The sequence below is a fragment of the Pogona vitticeps genome, chromosome 1 (assembly GCF_051106095.1).
Source record: "Pogona vitticeps strain Pit_001003342236 chromosome 1, PviZW2.1, whole genome shotgun sequence".
In the NCBI taxonomy this organism is placed as follows: domain Eukaryota; kingdom Metazoa; phylum Chordata; class Lepidosauria; order Squamata; family Agamidae; genus Pogona; species Pogona vitticeps.
The window spans coordinates 298,152,234-298,173,872 of NC_135783.1; the positions used below are offsets into that span (position 1 = coordinate 298,152,234).

The following is a 21,639-nucleotide window of genomic DNA, read 5'->3' on the forward strand; positions in this document are numbered from 1 at the left end:
TCATACTCAAAGATGATAATAGTAATTTCAAGAAACTGGTCTTTAATACATGCTGTGCTAAAATTTTAGTATTTCTACAAATCTAGAATTAATGTCTAATTTTAAAACGTCTAATTTTTCTTGGTATTGGTTTTCTTTTCTGTGTCATTTTGGAAAATGTAGAATTGGGAAGATCATCAACAGAAGGAACCTTTCGAAGGAGTATCCCTGTTAACTCTTTTAGTGTGACACAGATCCTTTATAGCCTGATAAGAATGTACACCTTTCTGATTCTGTTTACAGCTAAGCTATCAGCTTAAAGTGGGGATCATGTACTGCAAGTCTGGACAAAGCACAGAAGAAGAAATGTACAATAATGAATCGGCAGGCCCAGCCTTTGAAGAATTTCTTCAGTTACTGGGAGAACGAGTTCGACTCAAGGGATTTGAAAAATACCGTGCTCAACTAGACACCAAAAGTAAGATAGCCTTTTTTTATGTAGATTAAATGAGATACTGAAACTATGCACAATGTGGTCAACCAATGGATTTGATAGCAAAATGTATTGAGGATGTATGGGGGGGGAATTAAGAAATTCTCTACTTTTCCAGATGTTCAAAGACTTCTCAAGATTCCTTTCTCTGAACTCCCCCATCATGACAACTGTCACTCATCTGTCTTGTGAAATTAATTCTGAAAAGTAGAATTCTTTGATTTTATGCTATTTCTGGACTTAAGATTCATTTTATGCATGGCATTTTCTGTTCTTACTACAGGAATTAAACTTGTTTGTTTGGTAATACAAGGAGACACTCATTAGGTCCATACGAAAGAAATCGAGTTTGGCAGTGGACGAAATTGGCAATTATAGGCCCATCAACAATATTTCTTTCATGAGCAAAGTGGTGTAGAGGGTGGTGGCAGACCAGCTTCAGGCACTCCTGGATGAAACAGATGCCCTGGATCCGTTCCAGTCGGGCTTCAGGCCGCGTCACGGTACAGAGACGGTATTGGTCGCCCTGTGTGATGACCTGCTGAGGGAGGCTGATGGGGGCAAAACGTCTGTGTTGGTCCTCCTCAATATTTCGGCGGCCTTTGATACTGTCGACCACAGTATCCTCCTGGGGAGGCTCTCCGAGTTGGGAATCGGTGGCTCGGCGTTAGCCTGGCTCCATTCCTTCTTGGAGGACCGTCCCCAGAGAGTTCAGCTTGGAGAGAGTGTCTCGGCCCCGTGGAGCTCCAATTGTGGGGTTCCACAGGAGTCGATTATCTCCCCAATGCTGTTTAACATCTATATGAGACCGCTAGCTGGGGCCATCAGGGGGTGTGGAGCGTCGTGTCACCAGTACGCTGATGACACCCAGCTCTACATCTCCTTTTCATCAACTGCAGGTGATGCCGTCCTGTCCCTCCAGCGCTGCCTGGGGAATGTACTGGAATGGATGCAGAAGAATGGCCTGAGACTGAACCCGGACAAGACGGAAGTCCTGAGGGTGGGCGCCCCCAGGAGTGGTGACTTGGTCGGCTCTCTCTCATTTGGGGGGGCGACCCTGGCACCGGTGAGTGGGGTCCGCAGCTTGGGCATACATCTGGACCCGACGCTCACCATGGAAACACAGGTGGCGTCGGTTGTTGGCTCCGCCTTTTTCCACCTCTGGCAGATTGCCCGGCTGCGGCCCTATCTTGACACGGGGGCGCTCACTACCTTAGTGCACACGCTCGTAATCTCAAGATTAGATCACTGCAACGCGCTCTACGTGGGCTGCCTCTGAGGCTGATACGGAAACTTCAGATGGTGCAGAATGCAGCAGCCAGACTCCTCACTGGAGGGAGGAAACACCATCACATTTCTCCTATCCTGGCTAGACTGCATTGGCTGCCCATCTGTTTCCATATCGACTTCAAAGTTTTAATGCTCACTTATAAGGCCCTAAACGGTTTGGGACCTCGATACTTGGCGGAACGCCTCCTCCCACCAAGATCTACCCGAACCACCCGCGCGAGCCAGGAGGTGAGGCTGAGGAGCCTCACGCCGAGGGAGGCCCAGAGGGAAAAGACGCAAAACCGGGCCTTCTCGGCGGTGGCTCCTCGCCTTTGGAACAATCTCCCTCCTGAGATTTGCGCGGCCCCTACGCTGGGTACATTTAAAATTCAATTAAAAACATGGCTTTATATCCAGGCCTTCCCTCCTGCCAGCACTTAATCTAATTTAATTTATCTTTCTCTTCTTTACCTATCTATTATTTATGATCATTGTTATGTTTGGTTTTATATTATTACTATGTTATATATCCTGTTGTTAGCCGCTCAGAGTGGTATAAATATACCAGATGGGCGGGATATAAATCAAATAAATAAATAAATAAATAATGTTGGATTCAGCCAACAGTAAAGCAGCACAGTGCCTGCTGCTTTACTGTGGACTGAATCCAATATTTCATGACAAAACTGTCTTCTCTTGCCTCCATTCTACCCTTTCTACTGCCTAAAAGGATTTCCAGAATTATTCAGTGCTTCTGAATATGTTTGGGTACACACTTCCCCCCCCCCTTAAACTGGATCCAGCTGTTCAAACAGTGGAGCGCCTCTGTTGGATATTCCCACTATTCCATAACCAAAATGGGAAAGAAGACAAAGAATCTTATGACACTAACAGATTTACTTTAACGCGCAAGCTTTTGTGAATTACTAGCCACCTTTTCAAATGCAATGGAAAGGTGACCTTTTTATCAGGTTTGGCGGGGGGTGGGGAATAAATATATACTCTAGAGAAGTACAGTGAAATTATCCTAAGGCTCACATTTAACATGCAGTAAAATCTATCCGTATGATCCCTGTTTAAGAAAACGCCTACACCTCTGACCTTTCCTTGTATGTTGTTTAGGCTGACCCATATGCATTGAAGCCCACAGCTATCTCATTTGCAGCATAGGAAATTAAAGTAAAGAATGCGTCATGAAAGTAGAAAAGCAGTTGCAAACAGTGCTGCGAATTTCCTGTTGCCATGGTTTTGCTATTACTGCTGTTTTGACTGTAGGCAGCGGAAGGGGAAAATATTAAAATATGAAATATTGTAGAATATTTAAAAGCAGATTTGATACATTTAGAAACTGTGAATCAAAAGTACAAAATGGAAATTACATAATCCCTTTTGAATTTAAGTGACCTACCCCATCTCTGGTCCAACCCAGTCAATTTGCTTTACACTTCTCAGTTTTAGTGACAGGAGGTGGGCAAGTACTTAGCAAGGAAGAAATGAGAGGAAGGTCAAATATTGTTTCTTCTGTTCGGTATTGAAAGGCTTATTTTACCCTTGTGAAAATGCTGCTTTTCACAACTGCTTCACTTTTCTTAAATATTTTATTAGCGTAGACCATCTCCATTTAGCAAAAGACATTGGTTTTAATCTTCTGTATGAATAGGTACAAGACAGAGTGGATGTTTATACCTACAAATTGTATTAATGTATGTATTAATTGGTGCTTCAAAGGGCTACTAAGTTTATTTATTGCATTTAGCATGTACACTTTGCTTTTCAAATGGAGAGTGAGGGTGGAAATGTGTGTGTTTGTTCAGAAGTGTTTCATGTCAGCTATGGATAAGATTCCAGCCTGTTTTTTTAAAAGATTTAGATTTAGGCTTCCTTCAGTCTTGAGAGACTAAGGTAACATGCTCTGTATGGAGGACTCGGAACAGCGTCTAGTGTGGCTGACAAGGCCAATTCGAGAGTGACAATCCCTTCCATACTGAAGAAAAATCCAATCGGTCCCCTGTCCAGCTCCCTAATTTTGCTGCTTTTGTGACTTCCTCTTTGCCTCAGCCTGCTGGGCAAGGGTCTCTTCAAATTGGGAGAGGCTGTGATGCAGTGCCTGCCTCCAGGCTGCACGCTCAGATGTCAGGGTTTCCCATCTGTTGAGGTACACATTCCTAAGGTCTTCAGATCCCCCTTGCAGATATCCTTGTATCACTGTTGTGGTCTCCCTCTGGGGTGATTTTCCTGCACTAATTCTCCATACAGGTGAACTTTTGGAATCCGACCATCAGCCATTCTCGCAACATGCCCAAGCCAATGTAGACGTTGCTGTTTCAGTAATGTATACATGCTAAAAATTCCAGCTCGTTCTAGGACTGCTCTATTTGGAACTTTGTCCTGCAAGGTGATGCCAAAAATGTGTCAGAGACAATGCATATGGAAGGTGTTTAGCTTCCTCTCCTGCTGTGCACAAAGGGTCAAGGACTCACCGCAGTACAGGAGTGTACTCAGGACACAGGCTCTATAGACCTTGATCTTGGTATATGACGTCAGCTTCTTGTTAAGCTACTTTACCAGTGCATTTATCCAGCTCGACATCTAGGGAGAGGGTGTCCGAGATCCTTGAGCCAGGGTACCCAAATTCATGAACAACCTCAAATTCTTGCATGGAGATGATAATAGAGGGAGGTGAGTCCATACCCTGGCCCATGACTTGTGTTGTCTTCAGGCTGATTATTAATCAAAAGTCTTGGCAGGCCTTGCTAAAGCGATTCATGAGTTGTTGGAGGTCTTCACCGGGGGGGGGGCAACAACAGCTGCATCATCGGCAAAGAGGAATTCCCACATGCATTTCAGCTGGACTTTGGTCTTCGCTCTCAGTCTAGAGAGATTAAAGAGCTTTCCATCTGATCTAGTCCAGAGATAGACACCTTCTGTTGCAGTTCCAAAGGCATGCTTCAGCATGATAGCAAAAAAGATCTCAAACAGGGTCAGTGTGAGGACACAGCCCTGTTTCACTCCACAGATGTCAAAGGGATCTGATTTTAAGCCATCAAAAACTACAGTGCCCTTCATTTCCTCATGAAAGGACCTGATGATGTTAAGGAGTCAAGGTAGACATCCAATCTTGCAAAATATTTTAAAAAGGCCATACCTGCTAACCAAATCAAAAGCCTTTGTAAGATCTATGAAGGCCACAAAGAGTGGTTGTTGTTGTTCCCTACATTTCTCCTGCAACCATCTGAGGGAGAATACCATGTCAGTGGTGGACCTGTTAGCTCGAAATCCACACTGTGATTCTGGATGGACTCTGTCTGCAAGCACCTGGAGTTTATTCAGCACAACACGGGCAAGCAGCTTCCCGACAACACTGATAAGAGAGATGCCATGGTAGTTATTGCAGTTGCCCCTGTCACCTTTGTTCTTTTACAATGTGACGATGTTTGCATCTTTCATGTCCTGTGGTACTCCACCTCCCATCCAGAAAAGACAAAAGATTTCATACAGCTCAGTGGCGATGATATCTTTACAGGACTTCAGCAGGGATATTAACCTTCCCAGTTTCCTTGCCGGAGGTGAGGGAATCCAAGGTCGCTTTTATTTCTGCTGTCCAACTCTTCCAAGACAGGCAGGCATTCGATGTTATTTAATGCCTCTTCGGTTACTACATTCTCTCTAGAATATAGCTCAGAGTAGTGCTGCACCCAGCTGTGCTCGGTCCTGGATGATCACACCTGTAGCAGACTTCAAGGGAGCAGATTTCTTTTCTATTGGACCTAAAGCCGGCTTGATACCGTCATACATTCCCTTGATATTACCTCTGTCCACTGCTATCTGTATCTGAGAGCAGAGTTGAACCCAATAATCGTTAGAACATCTCCTGGGAGCCTGTTGGACTTTGCTACGAGCAACTCAAAGAGCCTGCAAGTTGTACTCACTGGACAGGTGTTTTTTTTTAAAGACAAACTAATATAATAATGGTACATGTTCTTGACGGTGGTGGTTGACAGAGTTGCAGTATTACTAGGATGTGCTAGGTGGTGCTAACCAGTAGAATTCCCCAGAAAGATGAAGACACCAAGCAGGGTTGATAGCAGAAAAGTTGTATTAACTCAATTTGTTTGTAGAACATATACATACACATACAGCTTTGTCCTTATTTTCAGTCCCGTAGTCATACACAGCAGTTCCAACAGAGTTCAGGCATAAATCACATCAAAGTCCTTGTAAATCAATTCAGCAGTCATATACCATATATTCAGTCCAGCAGTCATAGTCCTTCTCCAGTATTCTCCACAACGACACAGCACCTTCCACCACAACACCACCACAGAGTATGTGTGCTGGGTCTGCTTGTTTTATCCCAGGGTTAGCCAATCCTGGGATTTCTTTCTCAGCTGATATAAGTCTTGCATTACCCCAGCTGCATAAATTCTTACTTTACCTTACTTTCTTATCATTGATTCTTACAATTACTTATATTCTTTGAGTGCTTTATACAAAACTGGATTTAACAATTTATCCAGGTTTATCTCAAACCTGTCGGTGGTGATCATTATGATAAAATTCCCTTGCTCTTTCCCCCAAAATAAAGAGTGAATCATGTTGAATGCTCACTTGAAGAAGTTAGGACAGAGCTATTTTGTGTCTGGCAAATGTATTTATAAGTATATCAGTTTGCTTTACACACAGTTTGAACATTGGTCCATCTAACTTATTTTTGTTCACTACTGCATTCAAATCTGTTAATTTTCTCCTGTTTTTGAAGTTACAATTGTATTTGTATAGCAAAGCAAGGACTAATAGAATAAAAGTATCTAGACTTGTAGATAATTTAGAGCAGTGATCCCCAACCTTTTCTGAGTTGCGGACTGGTTGGTGGGGTGGGGTCTGTTTGTAGGGGTGGGGCACGCATGAACAAAGAGGCGGGGCATGCTCGTGGAGGGGAGGGGCACCTGTGCGTGTGGGTGGTAGGCCATGTGGGTGGGTGGAGTGTGTGGAGGGAGGCGGGAGATCTATCTCCGCAGCCTGGTCCTGCCATGGCCACAGACCGGAACCAGGCCACAGAATGGAGGTTGGGGACCCCTGTTTTAGAGGACTGGTTCCTCATGGAAAGCCTTAAATCTGTGGAGAAGGACCATTTTACAAGTACATATCGTTGGCCATATTCAATTACAACAAGCCACACACATTGCAGGAAATTGTTGCATATTTATCAGCAACAAGCTAGCACATTTCCGAAGTGCTGTTGCTTGTCTTCACCCACCAGTAGAAATGCCCAAATTAAACCAAAAACCGAGTGTGTCATATTTTGGGACTCATGAATTTGCAACCTCTCTGGCTAGGTAGAATCTGAAGCCAGGGGATTTGGGGCAGAAAGGCAGGAGTGTCTTATTTTCTTAATCCTGGCTTCTTTGGGACGGGGAAAATGCAGAGTCCTGAATAAGTCATTAAAATACATCTGCCCATCAGGTGACCTCCTAGGCTGAAAATAGGTTACTGAATGTATGGCATTCACCAAATGCTCACTAAATTTTCTTCATTTTGCTGTTTGCCAGGAACTGCAAAACTACTCAATATGTAAGCATCTGACACACAAGAATCTGTGCTTAGGTTGGTTGAAAACAAGTTGCACAGTTCTGCATTAATGTCTCCATTTATTCATAGGCTAATGTTGGCTCCCCCTCCCCCACTTGGTATATTGCTGATGAAGGAGCCTTGTGGTGCAGTCGTTAAACTGAAGTACTTTAGTCAAAACTCTGATCACACCCTTTCATTTGCCAACTCTTGACTTAGCCTTGTATACTTCTGAGGTCGGTAAAATGGGTACCCAGCTCAATGGGGTGGGGGCAATGTGTAGCCTGCATAATTAAAAATTGTAAACCATTCAGAAAGTGTTTTGAGCACTGCAGGATGGTATATAAGCAGCACACTTTGCTTTGCTTTTTTGTGCACCAGCACACTTGTGCAGGTAACACAATTCTGCATTACTACACTAGTGGAAACTTTAGGATATCTAGTTCTAGACTGTCAGGTACAAGCAAAACAAAAATGAAAAAATAAAGAAGGCAAAAACATTGTAGCACCTTAAAGACTAACTTCTATATTTTAATGGGAGCTTTCATGGACAAGTCCATTTCCTCCGTCTAGTTCTAGACTGTCATCCTTTATTGCCTTTACTTCTGCTTCTCTTTCTCCTAAAACATGTAGTCCAACTTACCTTTTTCTGTCAGTGGGAAGAGGGAATGATTAGGGTCTCAGCTTCAACAAACTGTCAGTTAATATCAGTATGAATCAGTATGGACTGAACTACTCATATATAAAGAACCATTTTCTAGCTGCTGCTGCAAACTGCAAGTCCATTAGTAAGTTAAACATGAATATCTATTTCCGTAATAAACCTGAGCAGGATATGCCTCAGACTAGTAGATAAACCATCTATGTTTCAGAACGGGTTACTGTGCAAAAATAGGGTTGCTATTCAAAAAATGCAAGTCTGAGGAGTTTGGAACTAGTAGAGTCACTACCATTGTACTTGAAGTAGTTTAGCTCATATAGAGCACGTTACCATAGTCTCTCAAGAGTGAAGGATGCCTAATCTAAGTTTAGTACTATGAGTATGTATTTAGAGAGAAAAACTGCTAAATGCTAAAATCTGCAGCATTTCAAATTAAATTCTGCCACCTTTTTGTACCATGTCCCTTCTCTGGTTGTAAAATGATGTTAATAAAATACTGTAATCATTACAGGGCACATAGACAGTATATGCATTTAGAAATCTACTTAGTGTTTGTATCATTAAAGTCTGTTTTGAAATCAACGTTAACCATATTTGTGTTTAGTCTGAAATGCTCTTAAACAGCTTTGTAGATAATGTAAAGTTAAACTGCAATCACCAATTGGATCTTTCTTCTGTTATTTGAATTGCAGCTGACTCAACTGGCACCCACTCTCTTTATACAACATACAAGGAGTATGAAATCATGTTCCACGTTTCCACCATGCTGCCATACACACCGAACAACAAGCAGCAGGTAGGATCCATTTTCAATATGTACAGAATTTCACTGACCTATCCAAGATAAGCCCCTTTTTAAAACTGTGCAAATGAGCAGAAACATGGTCAAACATGGGATGGGCAACCACCAGGGCATACAGTCATCTGTGGATCTTAAAAGGACCATACCTAGCTCCTCCCCTCTACTCCCTCTCAAACTATTTTTCTTTTATAAGGCATTTAGAAACTGAAAAGGGTCCTTCATGCTCTCTAGTGGTCATCTTTATATATACATTCACGTATGTGTGGGGAGAACATGGCAAAAATGCTTCCCATGGTTCAAGGGCACAAGAGGAATTTTTGAGCCAGCTTTTAAAAACTTTTGGTGTTGGGATGTTAGGAGCCCCTGGGATGCTGCCAGTAAAATCATCCTGATGGCGTCAGTTTCACTAAGTAAAGACTTGCCCCAACCATCATACAGATCACAACTGTTTCCTTAGAATGAAAATGGTGGCACAGGAGTTTCAGGATCTTCAAGGAGAAATCAGAAATTTTTGATTTCTGAGAAATCACCACTGCTTACCTCTTCAGCCTTATTCCGCATAATGTACTCATTAAGATTTCAGCGATTTGAATTCAGAATTTGGAGGCACATATCTGGAATTTGTGTCTGACTTGTTGGAGAAATGTAACTGTTGATAATTCATGGATCTAATATTTGATTGCATTTTTAGCATACGTCTGGAATAGGTTATTTATTACTCAAACATGGTTACTCTTATTTATAACTAGTTTGTATCACAATGGCTATTTCTTATCAATATTTATCAATTGCATGAGAGTAGGCCCATTGATTAAATGGATTTGGTGAGTCAGCTGCTCTGTAAATTCCATTGATTCAAGTGGGCTCATTCTAATAGTGACTTTAGTATAGTGCTGTTTACTATGCTAAGTAACAAGATCTTGGTCTTTTATAAGAATGTTTTAAGTTTACTACAGCGAAATTTTTTTTTAAAATGAAGTAAGACAAATAAGAAACAGCCATCTGTCTGGGATGGTATGAGATCCAGGATGGTATGAGGTCTCCTGCCTTGGGCAGGGGGTTGGACAAGGTCCCTTCTAACCCGATGATGATTCTACGATTCTATGAAGCTGAGAAACAAAAATTGCTTGCTAATGCTGCCCTTGTCAGATACAAAGTACAGTTTAATACGCTGAAGGATATTGCCTGCTTTACAACCATTTACATTTTATAATGTTTGGAAGAAAATTCCAAGTAGGCATACAACATAAATTATATTACCATAAATTTGATTTTAGTAGGAAAAATCTAGCCCATACAAAGAGATTTGTATTAAAATAGAATCGAAATTGTTGTTATGGAAACTAGGGTTACAAAATACTAGCAGTTTGTTTCATCATGTCAGATGCTGGCAAATTTCTCACTTATTTGCCCAGATATAATCTTAATCCCACAAAAGCTTTGAATGGAAAAAAAACATTTTATGATTTGTGATTAAATTAAAGAATTAATAAAGTGGAGTAACAAACAGTATGTTGTAAGAAGATTGGTATAGTATATATATAACGCTAAGATTTCTTGCCTTCACTCACACAGCTCTTAAGAAAACGGCATATTGGAAATGACATTGTGACCATAGTTTTCCAAGAACCTGGAGCAGAGCCATTCAGCCCAAAGAATATTCGTTCTCACTTTCAGCATGCCTTTGTTATTGTCCGAGTGCACAATCCTTGCACTGACAATGTCTGTTACAGGTAATTATTTATACAGGCTGACTGTATATTGGGTTGTTTTGTGCTTCATTTTATAACGTCTTTTACTACTGATTATTGGGGAAATTATTTCAGCACTTGTGTCAAGAACCTAGCAGACTAAGGGCCCTGTAGCATTTCTAGGTTCCTCACAGGGAAATAGGTAATATAGGATTCAGAAAGTTTAAAACCAGCAATAGTGGCCTTACCATGAGACAGTGTGGTAAAAATGTTTGCGTGGATTTCATATTGCCTGCTGAGGAGATTGTTTTTTTGTATCCTGCCTTTCTCCCAGTAGGGAGACTGAAGGCAGTGCCCAACTGTCTTTAAAAAAATGAATATAGCTGAAAACCACAGTATGGTGTAGTATTAAAATTTAATTGATATATAAACATCAGTATATTTCAAATTTAAATTAAAACTGAAAATTGAATCAAAAAACAATTTAAAACATTTAGAGAAGAAAAAAGGAAAATTGACTTCCTCATCAGCCGGTTGTCAGTTGCCAAAACCTGCTTCAATAAAAAAGTCTTTACTTTCCAGTAAAAGATTGGGCACCCTAGCTTTTTTTGGCAGGGAATTCCACAGCCTGGAAGCAGTCTCTGAGAAGTTCCTGTCTGGTGTCCCCTTCAAACGTGCCTGTAGGAGCAATGTGTCTGAGAGAAGGCCCTAATACTCATGGTACAAATACTCAATCTGTTAATCCTGGCATGCATTAATTCCATGGCATTTAGAAGAAAATATGAAGATCTAAATATAAAAAGTCATTATTTAGCAAATGGAAAGAGAGACTGGAAACCAAGGGTACAAAATAACCAAGTGGGTGCTGGTTGTCACATATTGTTTATATGCATGAATCTTATTTTTAATTCAAATGTAAAGAGCAAAATTTTTAATTCAAATGTAAAGGGCAAAAGATGCATTCTCAAAAGATATCTATACATTTCCCGCTCTGAAAACATGCAAATCATATAGATTTACTCAGTCACATTCGGAGCACTTCTGATAGTCATGAAAGACTAAAGAGGTTTACTTTTTCTGAAGAAATGAGACAGAGGAATGCTAATGGTTGTTTGTGTGGCTTGTTTCTCCCTTGTGTAAATGAGTTAGAGGATTTGAGAAGGCTGTTTGAGAAACTCCCAACCAGCAATTGTACTGTTATTTGAGATAAGACCTTTTATTGGGGATTGGGAAGACTCGGGCTTATTGGTTGTGGTGGTTATTGTTTCCAGAAAGTCACAAAAGCAATGGATGCAATTTTGATTGATTGACACAAACACACACTCTGCCCCATTAGTGATATGCATTATTCTGGGCAGTTTACAGAAGTTAAAACATAATAATAGAATGTCGGGGAGTTGAAAGACCACAAAACTTCAAGAGGCATAAAGTGTAAAAATAAAATGCGTAATGTAAGGCATATAAACAAAACTATCAAACAGGAGAAACAGAAAAGGGAAAAAAAATAAGGGGAAAAAGGCCTCTCTGTAAAGCAGTATTTTTAAATTTATTTATTTTATTTATTTATTTGATTTGTATCCTGCTCATCTGGTCTGGTCAACCACTTAAATGCCTTTTAAATGTGGGGAGGGAGGGAGTCAGGCACAGCTCTACTGGAAGTTGATCCCAACGTATTGGCGGCACAGCAAAGAAGATGCTACTATTGGTGGCTGATTTCCTGGTCTCATTTGGAGTGGCTGCTCTAGGGGAGTCTTTCATTAAGACAGAGGATTTAAAATCTCTAAATTTCCATTCCTCAGTGACCCAGTAGGCTACCCCAGGTGACACCTAAGACCATTACATCATCTGAAGATTTATTCTTTTACCTGCCAAATCCTTGGTCCATCATATTGCAGAACAACTACAAGGACTTAAGATCAGCTTTTCTCCCTGTCTTCCATTTCTCCTCCCACCCACCCCCATGCTGCTGACTTTTAATATGTTGCCTGATGAAGAGAGAACATTCCTGAAAGCTCATACAGTGCATCTTTGTGTGCCTCTGCACACTTTTTGTGCCTCTTTGGTTGACCTATAAATATATCTTGAATATGAAGTTCAGCATGTGATTTGTCTGTATAGTTAGCCTTGCTGCTGTTTTTATATTGGAGCTCCTTGTTGCTGGAGAACACTGCAAGTCTGAAACCCAAGCCTCATATAAAAGCCTCACATTAAATGGAGACCTAAAGTATAGGTGCAGTTTTAATTCTAGATGTTAGTTTACCAGCTTAACAAGAAAGAATCTGTATGAAAAATATGGCCAATAGTGATCACACTCCTTCCCAGCTGCCCGCTGTTTCTCTTCTCCTTCCCATAGCTGGTTGCTTCTTCTTTCTTTACTTGAGTTTCCACTTCAGTTGTAACTTATCCCTGTGGTCTTACTTCTAGGCATGCATATAACAGAGGGAAAAATTAGTTCACATAGTATCTGTTCCTTTACTTTGGACCTCTTTTCTCTCTTTGTCCAGCACTATTTCCCCACAGATTAGGAAAAGTTAGTACTGTATTGTCTTCTTTTGTAGATCCTGTGGCAGGGAGTATGAGTTCTTTCCACCCAATAATATATTGCACCATTTCCAAAACAAAGTCTGTTGCCTCTTCTTTCCTCTTAACTTTTTAGATAGTACATCTTCTGCATTCTTAAGGTATTCAAGGTCCACATCATTTAGGTTAGTGATCCCAGAATATGATAGAAGGTCTGTTAAGATACTGAAGGAGTGATGAAGTACCTTCGTTACAGACATTCATATTCGGTCATAACTGAAGTCAACAGAAGAGCAGTTCTTCAGAACAAAGTTCAGATCACCTGACCTGTCAAACAAACAAAAAAAACCCAGAAGGAACTGCTGGCAGACTTTGGAAATCTCTTCAAAGAGAAGTCTGACAAAGGGCTATGTCTAATGACCTTTGGCCAACAGGCAAAATATGTTCTTGTTATTTATGCCTTTGCCCCTTTACTGTTCTGTGAATGTATTTTCTTCATTTCGAGCTGGTTGTTTATATTACTTGTATTCTTCTTTTTATGGGGTCTTTTCTGCTTAGGCCGGAATTTTGCATGGGGGAAAAAAAGGTGTACGAAAGGGTAATTGTGAAGTACTTTCCCCTCCTGTGTGAGATGTTCACTGTGCAGCCAGTCACACAGCAGTTGCAAAATCAGTCATGCAACAGATACCCCATCGAGAGGAGCAAACTGTTTACACAGTTACCTTTCTGTGTGGTATTTTCCCCAACAGAAGTATTGGTATTTTATTGTTGTTTTGTTTTCCACTGTTGTAACCCACATTAAAGTTGTCACACTAGGCCATCTAAAAAGACTATCTCGTTGAAGAAGTATTTCAGTTCAGACTAATAAGAACACAGTAGATGGTTTGCTGACTAACAAGTCCCTGCTGGCGGACAAACCTAAGAAGCTCTTAATGGTTTAGAACCTTGATACTTGTCAGAATGTCAGTAACCTGTCCCACCTTCTCCTCATAGTCTGTGATGTTAAAAATTGTGACACTGAAGGAGGCCAAAAGAGTCAACACAAGGAGTCGTCATTTTTCAGTCATGGCCCTTTCCTTTTGAAGTAAACTTTCAACACAGACCCGTCAGGCACATATTACCTCTCCATTTTAAAGAAAATAATAGAGCATTTATAATTCAATGCTACCTTTTATTATCTACTTAAGATGCTCAAATCAGTTTTAATTTGTGTAATTTTATTGAAAGTTATATTTTAGTTAGAGATAGGTTTTTATCTATTTTGTGTATTGTTGGGTGTTTTTGTATTTATACATATTTTTAACATGTTGTGAACTGCCCAGAGAGTGTATGCACTGTGGGGTGGTATACAAATGGAAAAAAAACACAAATTTCAGTAGTTTACAAATTGCCAGTGATAACCTGAAATACTTCATTGCACTGTATTCAATAAATAATAGCATTAATTCATATCTTCTTTATATTTCCTAGTGTTGCTGTGACAAGATCCAGAGATGTGCCATCGTTTGGACCACCTATCCCTAAAGGCATCACCTTTCCCAAATCAAATGTGTTCAGGGACTTTTTGCTAGCTAAAGTGATCAATGCTGAGAATGCAGCTCATAAATCAGAGAAGTTCCGTGCCATGGCCACCCGAACCCGTCAGGAATACTTGAAGGATCTGGCAGAAAAGAATGTCACAAATACACCAATTGACCCTTCTGGAAAATTCCCCTTCATCTCACTTGCCTCTAAAAAGAAGGAAAAGTCCAAGCCTCTTCCAGGAGTAGAACTCCACAGTTCTGGTGCTATTATTTGGAGTCTTCGTGCTAAAGACTATTGCAAGGGCATAGATATAGACTGTCTCCTAGCCATCTCTAATGAATTTGCTGTTATCATTGAACAGGATACAAAGAGTGTTGTGTTTAATTGTTCCTGCAGAGATGTAATAGGGTGGACTTCAACAGACACAAGTGTCAAAATTTTCTATGAAAGAGGTGAATGTGTTTATGTGGAAAGTTTCAAAAACCCTGAAGATATCAAAGAGATTGTCAAAAGGCTAGAGGTTAGAGATCTTTCTCCATCTCTCTTTCTCTCTCTCTTTCTCTTTCTCTCTCTTTCTGTCTTTCAATATTTAGAACTAGTCTTCAGGCATGAGTAAATTCAAATAACTGCCGTGAAAACAAATAAAAATGGTTGGTTCCATTTTGCTCCCAGTTACAACCTTCTAGAACAAGATAATTCACCAATTTGTGATGTCACTGGGTCACATCAGTAATGGGACTTTTCTGATCTTCTTCCCACTTCCCAAAATTGTAAACTGACTGTGAAAAGAAAATCCTTTGTCATGTATTCCTCTTTTTTTCATATGTAAGCGGAGACTTTTGGATAGTGTAATATTAATATCTAGATGTTGTTCAACAGATATATATAGATAATGTTCTTGTTTTCATAATAAGAAAATGGCAGTTCTCTGTACCATGAGGGAAAACATCTTTTTTTTCCTTTTATGTTCAGAGGTTTTATTAGCAAGATCCTTTAGGGAAGTGGAATGACATAGTCAGTAAAAGAGGACAATTAGTGAGAGTCTTGTTGCAACATAGCCAGATCATAACACTGTGTTCACAGTGCTCCACGTTCTCCAGCTTGCGGTCACACCAACTGAGAGGTTGGCCTGTTGAAACCAGGAGGGCATGTATTTGTGCAAGAAGGCAGGGGAAGCCGCCTTGTGCAAGCTCATCCAAGTGGAATTGTTCGTGCAACAGGTTGTGTAAACTAGGCAACAAGATTCTGTGAAACAGATAGTGTGTTACACTTCCTTGAGTACAGTGGTACCCCACTTGACAACGAATCCGCTTTATGATGAGTTTTTTGCGATCGCTATTGTGATCGCAAAACGATGATTCCTATGGGGTTTTCCGCTTTACGATGATCGGTTCCCTGCTTCGGGAACCGATTTTTCACTTAACGATGGTTTTGAAACAGCTGATCGGTGGGTCGCAAAATAGCGGCCGCTGTGCAAAATGGCTCCCCGCTGTGTTTAGGACTGATTCCTCGCTTTACAGACACCGGAAAATGGCCGCCCTATGGAGGATCTTAGCTGGACGATGAGGTATATCCCCCATTAGAACACATTAACCGGTTTTTAATGCATTCTAATGGGTTTTTTACTTTCGCTTGACAACGATTTTGCTGGAACGCATTATTGTCAAGCAGGGCACCACTGTATTTGATGTGTATTGTTCCCTTAGTATTTCTGGGAGCAGAAAATTAAAGTTCATTCTTAGAGTCCCTCGGGGAAAACAGAAATCTCCCGAGGGGTTAGATATGGCCTCCGGGCCACACTTTGCCCACCTCTGTTCTGAACAAAGTATTGTACTCCCCAAATCCAATTTATTTTCTTTCCTTTTTTTTCTTTTTTGTTTTCAGCTTGTAACAAAGGGCTGTGAGTCAGTGGAAATGACTTTACGTCGGAATGGTCTTGGCCAGCTTGGCTTCCATGTGAACTATGAAGGAATTGTGGCAGATGTTGAACCCTATGGCTATGCTTGGCAGGCTGGATTGCGGCAAGGCAGCAGACTAGTGGAAATCTGCACTGTAGCTGTAGCTACTTTAAGTCACGAGCAAATGATTGATCTCTTGCGGACATCTGTTACTGTGAAGGTTGTCATTATCCCGCCACATGAGGATTGTACCCCACGAAGGTATGGAGGCAGTGCATGAGTTAATGTCTTGTGTTGACTTCTCTCAGGTTATTATCTCAATACTGTCACATAGACTCAGTCTAGTCTCTTCAGATGAAGAGTTGTTTTGGGTCTACAGTGGGGTCTCTACTTAAGAACGTCCCTACTTAAGAACAATTCCACTTAAGAACAGCTCCATTTGCTAAATTTTGCTTCTACTTGAGAACAAAAATCCAGATAAGAACAGGAAAAAAAAACTTTCCTGCTCTTTTTTTAACCTTAGGTCATCTTAGGTTAAAAAAAAGTTCTCCCCCTAGTGGTAGAGTACGTATTAACCAGCTTTGCATTAGTTCCTATGGGAACTAATGCTTCAATGTACGAACGCACCTCTACATTAAAAAAAACAGCCAGAACGGATTAATTGGTTTTCTGTCCATTGCTTCAAAATTAGCTTCGTCAGAAGTGCTTTTAACACTGTTCCCTGACCTAAGGGGAAAAAAATAAAAAAATCCCCCTCTAGTGGTAAAACGCAGAATAGCAGCTTCCCATTAGTTTCTATGGATGGAAAAGAGCAGATACGGATTAAATGGTTTTCAATGCATTCCTATGGGAAATGCAGATTCTACATAAGAACTTTTCCACTTGAGAACCACCTTCCAATACGGATTAAGTTCTTAAGTAGAGACCCCACTGTACAGCCTTCCAGTTCAAATCCACATGTATAACAGAATTTACAAGATGTTTTAAATAATCCAGTTTATGATGCAATTTACTTTGTATAAAAATTGGTCCCCTTTTACATTCATTTGTCCACTAAGACAGAACTGAAAGTGCCTATTGTTCCTTTTTTTTAAATCTTGGAAGCTTGTAAATTTCGGATTCTATGAGATTGTTATTTTATCACGTTATTGATACTTTGTATCCCATTGGATTGCTCATTGTTTGTGAAAAATTGCCTGTTGAGAGATAATAAAACACATGCAGCCCTTGAATATTCTTTGCAGTGAAATGGAAAGTTGCAGTAATTAATTAAAATATTAAGTAAAATAATTAAATACTTAATTTCTATGTAACATATTTTCCCTTCCTTCCTGTATACTGAATTAGATCATTTAGGCTACATTTTCTGGGAGCATGACCCATATAATTCAGTGTGATTACTAATTACATAGCCGTATTTGGGATTATATGTTAGCCCAGACTTCTTGCTTTTAAAAAGAAATGCAGAAAAGGCTTTCATTGGAGAAGAATAAAATTCCTCATTTGCTTGTTCAGTTAAAAACGTGAAGGAAGGAAGGAAGGAAGGAAGGAAGGAAGGAAGGAAGGAAGGAAGGAAGGAAGGAAGGAAGGAAGGAAGGAAGGAAGGAAGGAAAGGGGAAAGGGGAAAGGGGAAAGGGGAAAGGGGAAAGGGGAAAGGGGAAAGGAAAAAGGAAAGGAATCATTAAAGTATACAAAAAACAGTCAGTTAAATAGAATATTTTCATGAAATCTTACAAGAGACTCTGTAAATATTTGATTTATACCTGCCCTCAAGTACTCCAAATACCATGTAAAAAGCCTCTAGGGCATTTCCTCATAATAGGATAGAGGAGTCTGTTATGTTCTTCTCTGTGGAGACTTCTTTCCTTGTTTCTCAGTTGCCTTGCTCTTTCTTTCCAATTTACAGAAGTTTTTCGGAAACTCATCGTATGCCAGTAATGGAATACAAAATGAATGATGGTGGAGTTCCTTATGAGTTCAAATTCCCCTTCAGAAATAATAACAAATGGCAGCGAAATGTCAACAAGGGACAGGGGGCTCACATGCAACAGTTACCATCACAGATGCAGAGTCCAATTACCACGAGGGGTGCCTCAGGGAAAAGTGAAGGGAAAATGCCTCCTCCAGAGCGAGCAGCAAACATTCCACGCAGCATTTCTAGTGATGGCCGTCCACTGGAGAGTAGGAGGTAGGTGTGTGTTGCCTCTCCTCTAGTGCAGGGTACGACATTCTGACACCAAAATAATAAAGAATATTTTAGTAACATTGAAAGAAGAAAAACAATATCACTTAGCCACAAAGATAAAATTCTAGTCCAGCAAGCTTTGACTGAAATGTTCAAGAATGCATGCACTTTCACAATATATTTAGAATCTAAAATTTTAAAAAAACACTAAAATGATTGTTAGCAAGTACACAAATGAAAAATTGATTGGCTTTTTTTTAAAAGCAGAAGCAGGCAGCCTATCAGTCTATGGGAAGAAAACAAAATGGACTGATGGACAATAGTTTTAATAGAAACAACTAAAGTAGTGGTTCCCAACCTTGGGTAACCCGAGTGTTCTTGGACTGCCCTTCAGCATTGGTTCTACTGGTTGAGGTTTCTGGAAGGTTTCTGGAAGTTGCAGTCCAAGAACACCTAGGTTACCCAAGGACAGGAACCACTGAAGTAAAGGATCAAATTTGTGGAATTTTGGTTTAGTCCTGATAAATAAGTTGTCTGCCTGTGGAATTTTTTTTAAAGCATCAATTTAAGACATGCCATTTCAATTCTCCTGTGTCTGGAGGAAGTACGTCTTCGTGTCCACCTACTTGATTTGCTTTATTTTTTAAAAGTTCTTTTTCCTTGTGATCCCTTTCTTTAACTGTACCAGGTGACTGAGGAAATGAAATTGAGGAATGAATACAGATACACAGGGTAAAAAAGAATGGTAGGAAATATGCTTAAAGAAATGTGAAATTGGTTGTTGTGGGTTTTTTGGGCTCTTTGGCCGCGTTTTGAAGGTCGTTCTTCCTAACGTTTCGCCACTGTCCTCTGAAGATGCAGTCCACAGAGACTGGCGAAACGTTAGGAAGAACGACCTTCAGAGCACGGCCAAAGAGCCCAAAAAACCCACAACAAACATTAGATCCCAGCCATGAAAGCCTTCGCAAATACAAATGTGAAATTGTTTATATTTAGGACATTTAGTTCTCCATCCTTGTGTTAATATTCCTGCATTACATTTTAATGGGTATTGAAATCAATGCATATACAGTGGTGCCTCGCTTAACGAGCGCACCGTATAACGATTAAATCGCATAGCGATCCGTTTTTTCGGATCGCTAATGCGATCGCACAACGTTGTTCCAATAGGGAAAAATTCGCTTTGCGAAGACCGGTAAGCGTTTCGCTTACCGATCTTCGCAAAACGACCCCTGCCGATCAGTTGTTCGGCGGCCAAAATGGCCGCCGGAAGCCGGGAAATGGCCTAAAATGGCCGCGCGCAGCATTTTCGGGCCCTCGTTAAGCGAGGCGAGGGCGCGAAAATGGCTGCCGGCCATCCTGAAGCTTCGCTGAACGGTGAGTATTTGGCCTATTTGGAACGCATTAAACGATGTTTAATGCGTTCCAATGGAAATCGCTGCCCCGTTCAGCGATGCTTCAGCATAGCGAAGGTTAATCCGGAACGGATTAACCTCGCTATGCGAGGCACCACTGTATTAAAATCAACATGTGTTGATCATATTAAATGATTTGGATTTGTGCATCTTAAATACTAGTTGAGGCCGTAGGAAGCCAAGATTTAAAGTACGTGAAGAAAGCAGACAATTGAATGCAAAGCTACAGTAGAGTAACAGTGTGCGATCTAAACCTGAATTGAGCAAAAATAACAATAGTTCCAGGACAATTTTTCTTCTGTTTCCACTCTGTATTTATTTCTAGAGAAATGTCAGTATTGTTTAAGGTGCCAGTAAGGTTATTGGTCCCCTTCACGGATTGCTGCCTTGATGTGGCGAAGGGGCTTGAGTAATTTAGAGAAGCTATGGGCTATGCTGTGCAGGGACACCCAAGACGGACAAGTCATAGCGGAGAGTTCTGACTAAATGCGATCCACCTGGAGCAGGAACTGACAAGCCACTCCAGTATCTTTACGAAGAAAACTCCACAGACAGAAACAAAAGGTTAAAAGATACGATGCTGGAAGATGAGCCTCTCTCACACAGATTTCTTTTTTGTGGCAGAAAATGATATTGAGCTTTATCTGTCCTAGTCCCTTTCTCTCTCTCAAAGAGCAGGGGTTTACCACTGAAAGTAATTTGAAATAGAAAATAAAAGTTATTCCTTTCTGCATTAAACAGTTTTAATGGCCTTTTTGGTTCTGCTCAGGTCAGCCAGTAATATTTATTTGACCATGACACTTCTAAAACTGCTTGATTTGCCCTTTTCTTTCTGTGTGACTTGTACTTTGTAATCTGTTGTAATTTTGCTGTTGCCAATGAAAGGTGTAACCTTTTGTTATAATAGCAAACCTGACAATGAGACAGGGTTTGAAAAATGCTTTGTGGGCAGGGCTTGCAAATAGCATGCTGATTACCTGGGAATAAGCTCTGGTAAATGCAGTTGGTTGTTATCCAGTGTTGTTAGCAGAAAGCACTTTGACTTGCACCAGAGGGGCATTCATTTTTCACCAATTCACCCTATTCCTTTGAGGTCCCCCTCAACAAAAAATTGCTTCTGAAAATTGGGGGATCCTCTAGGGAAAAATGGATATTTAAGTATGGGACACAGAAAGGGTACAGTAGGGAATGGGGAGATAAGCAAAAATAAAAAACTCTTTTTTTGCAGAAGTAGAATTCCATTTTTCACTACCACAAAGCTACTGTTGGATATAAGCCCTTAGTATTTAAACATGTCAGCTGTAAAACACAAAACTAGAAATACAGTGGTGCCTCACTTAGCGAAGAAATCGCTTAGCGACGGGATTTTTGTTATCGCTTTGTGATGGTCCCTATGGGGTTTTTTCGCTTTGCGATGATCACGGGGAAGTGATCATCGCAAAGCCCCCATTTTCGGTCAGCTGATCGGCAGCTTCAAAATGGCCGCCGGAAAAACAAAATGGCCGCCCGTTGTTTTGCCTCACTTAAGAGGCAGCGAAAATGGCAGCGCTATGGAGGATTTTCGCTTAAGGTGAGTTTTTAAGCCCATTGGAACGCATTAATCGCTTTTTAATGCGTTTCTATGGGCTTTTTAA

The 21,639-nt window shown here is 40.6% G+C and overlaps 1 protein-coding gene across 3 annotated transcripts in view; it reads left to right on the forward strand.

The window, feature by feature from the left end:
- The window catches only part of SIPA1L1 (signal induced proliferation associated 1 like 1), a 220,098-nt gene that overhangs the window by 128,791 nt on the left and 69,668 nt on the right, over positions 1-21,639 (forward strand). For all 3 annotated transcript variants that reach the window (XM_020788485.3, XM_020788490.3, XM_020788486.3), the window contains 6 exons: positions 283-457; positions 8,663-8,766; positions 10,348-10,505; positions 14,454-15,027; positions 16,392-16,666; positions 18,312-18,593. In XM_020788485.3, the coding sequence (XP_020644144.3) occupies positions 283-457; positions 8,663-8,766; positions 10,348-10,505; positions 14,454-15,027; positions 16,392-16,666; positions 18,312-18,593 (1,568 nt within the window). The remainder of the gene's footprint in view (positions 1-282; positions 458-8,662; positions 8,767-10,347; positions 10,506-14,453; positions 15,028-16,391; positions 16,667-18,311; positions 18,594-21,639) is intronic.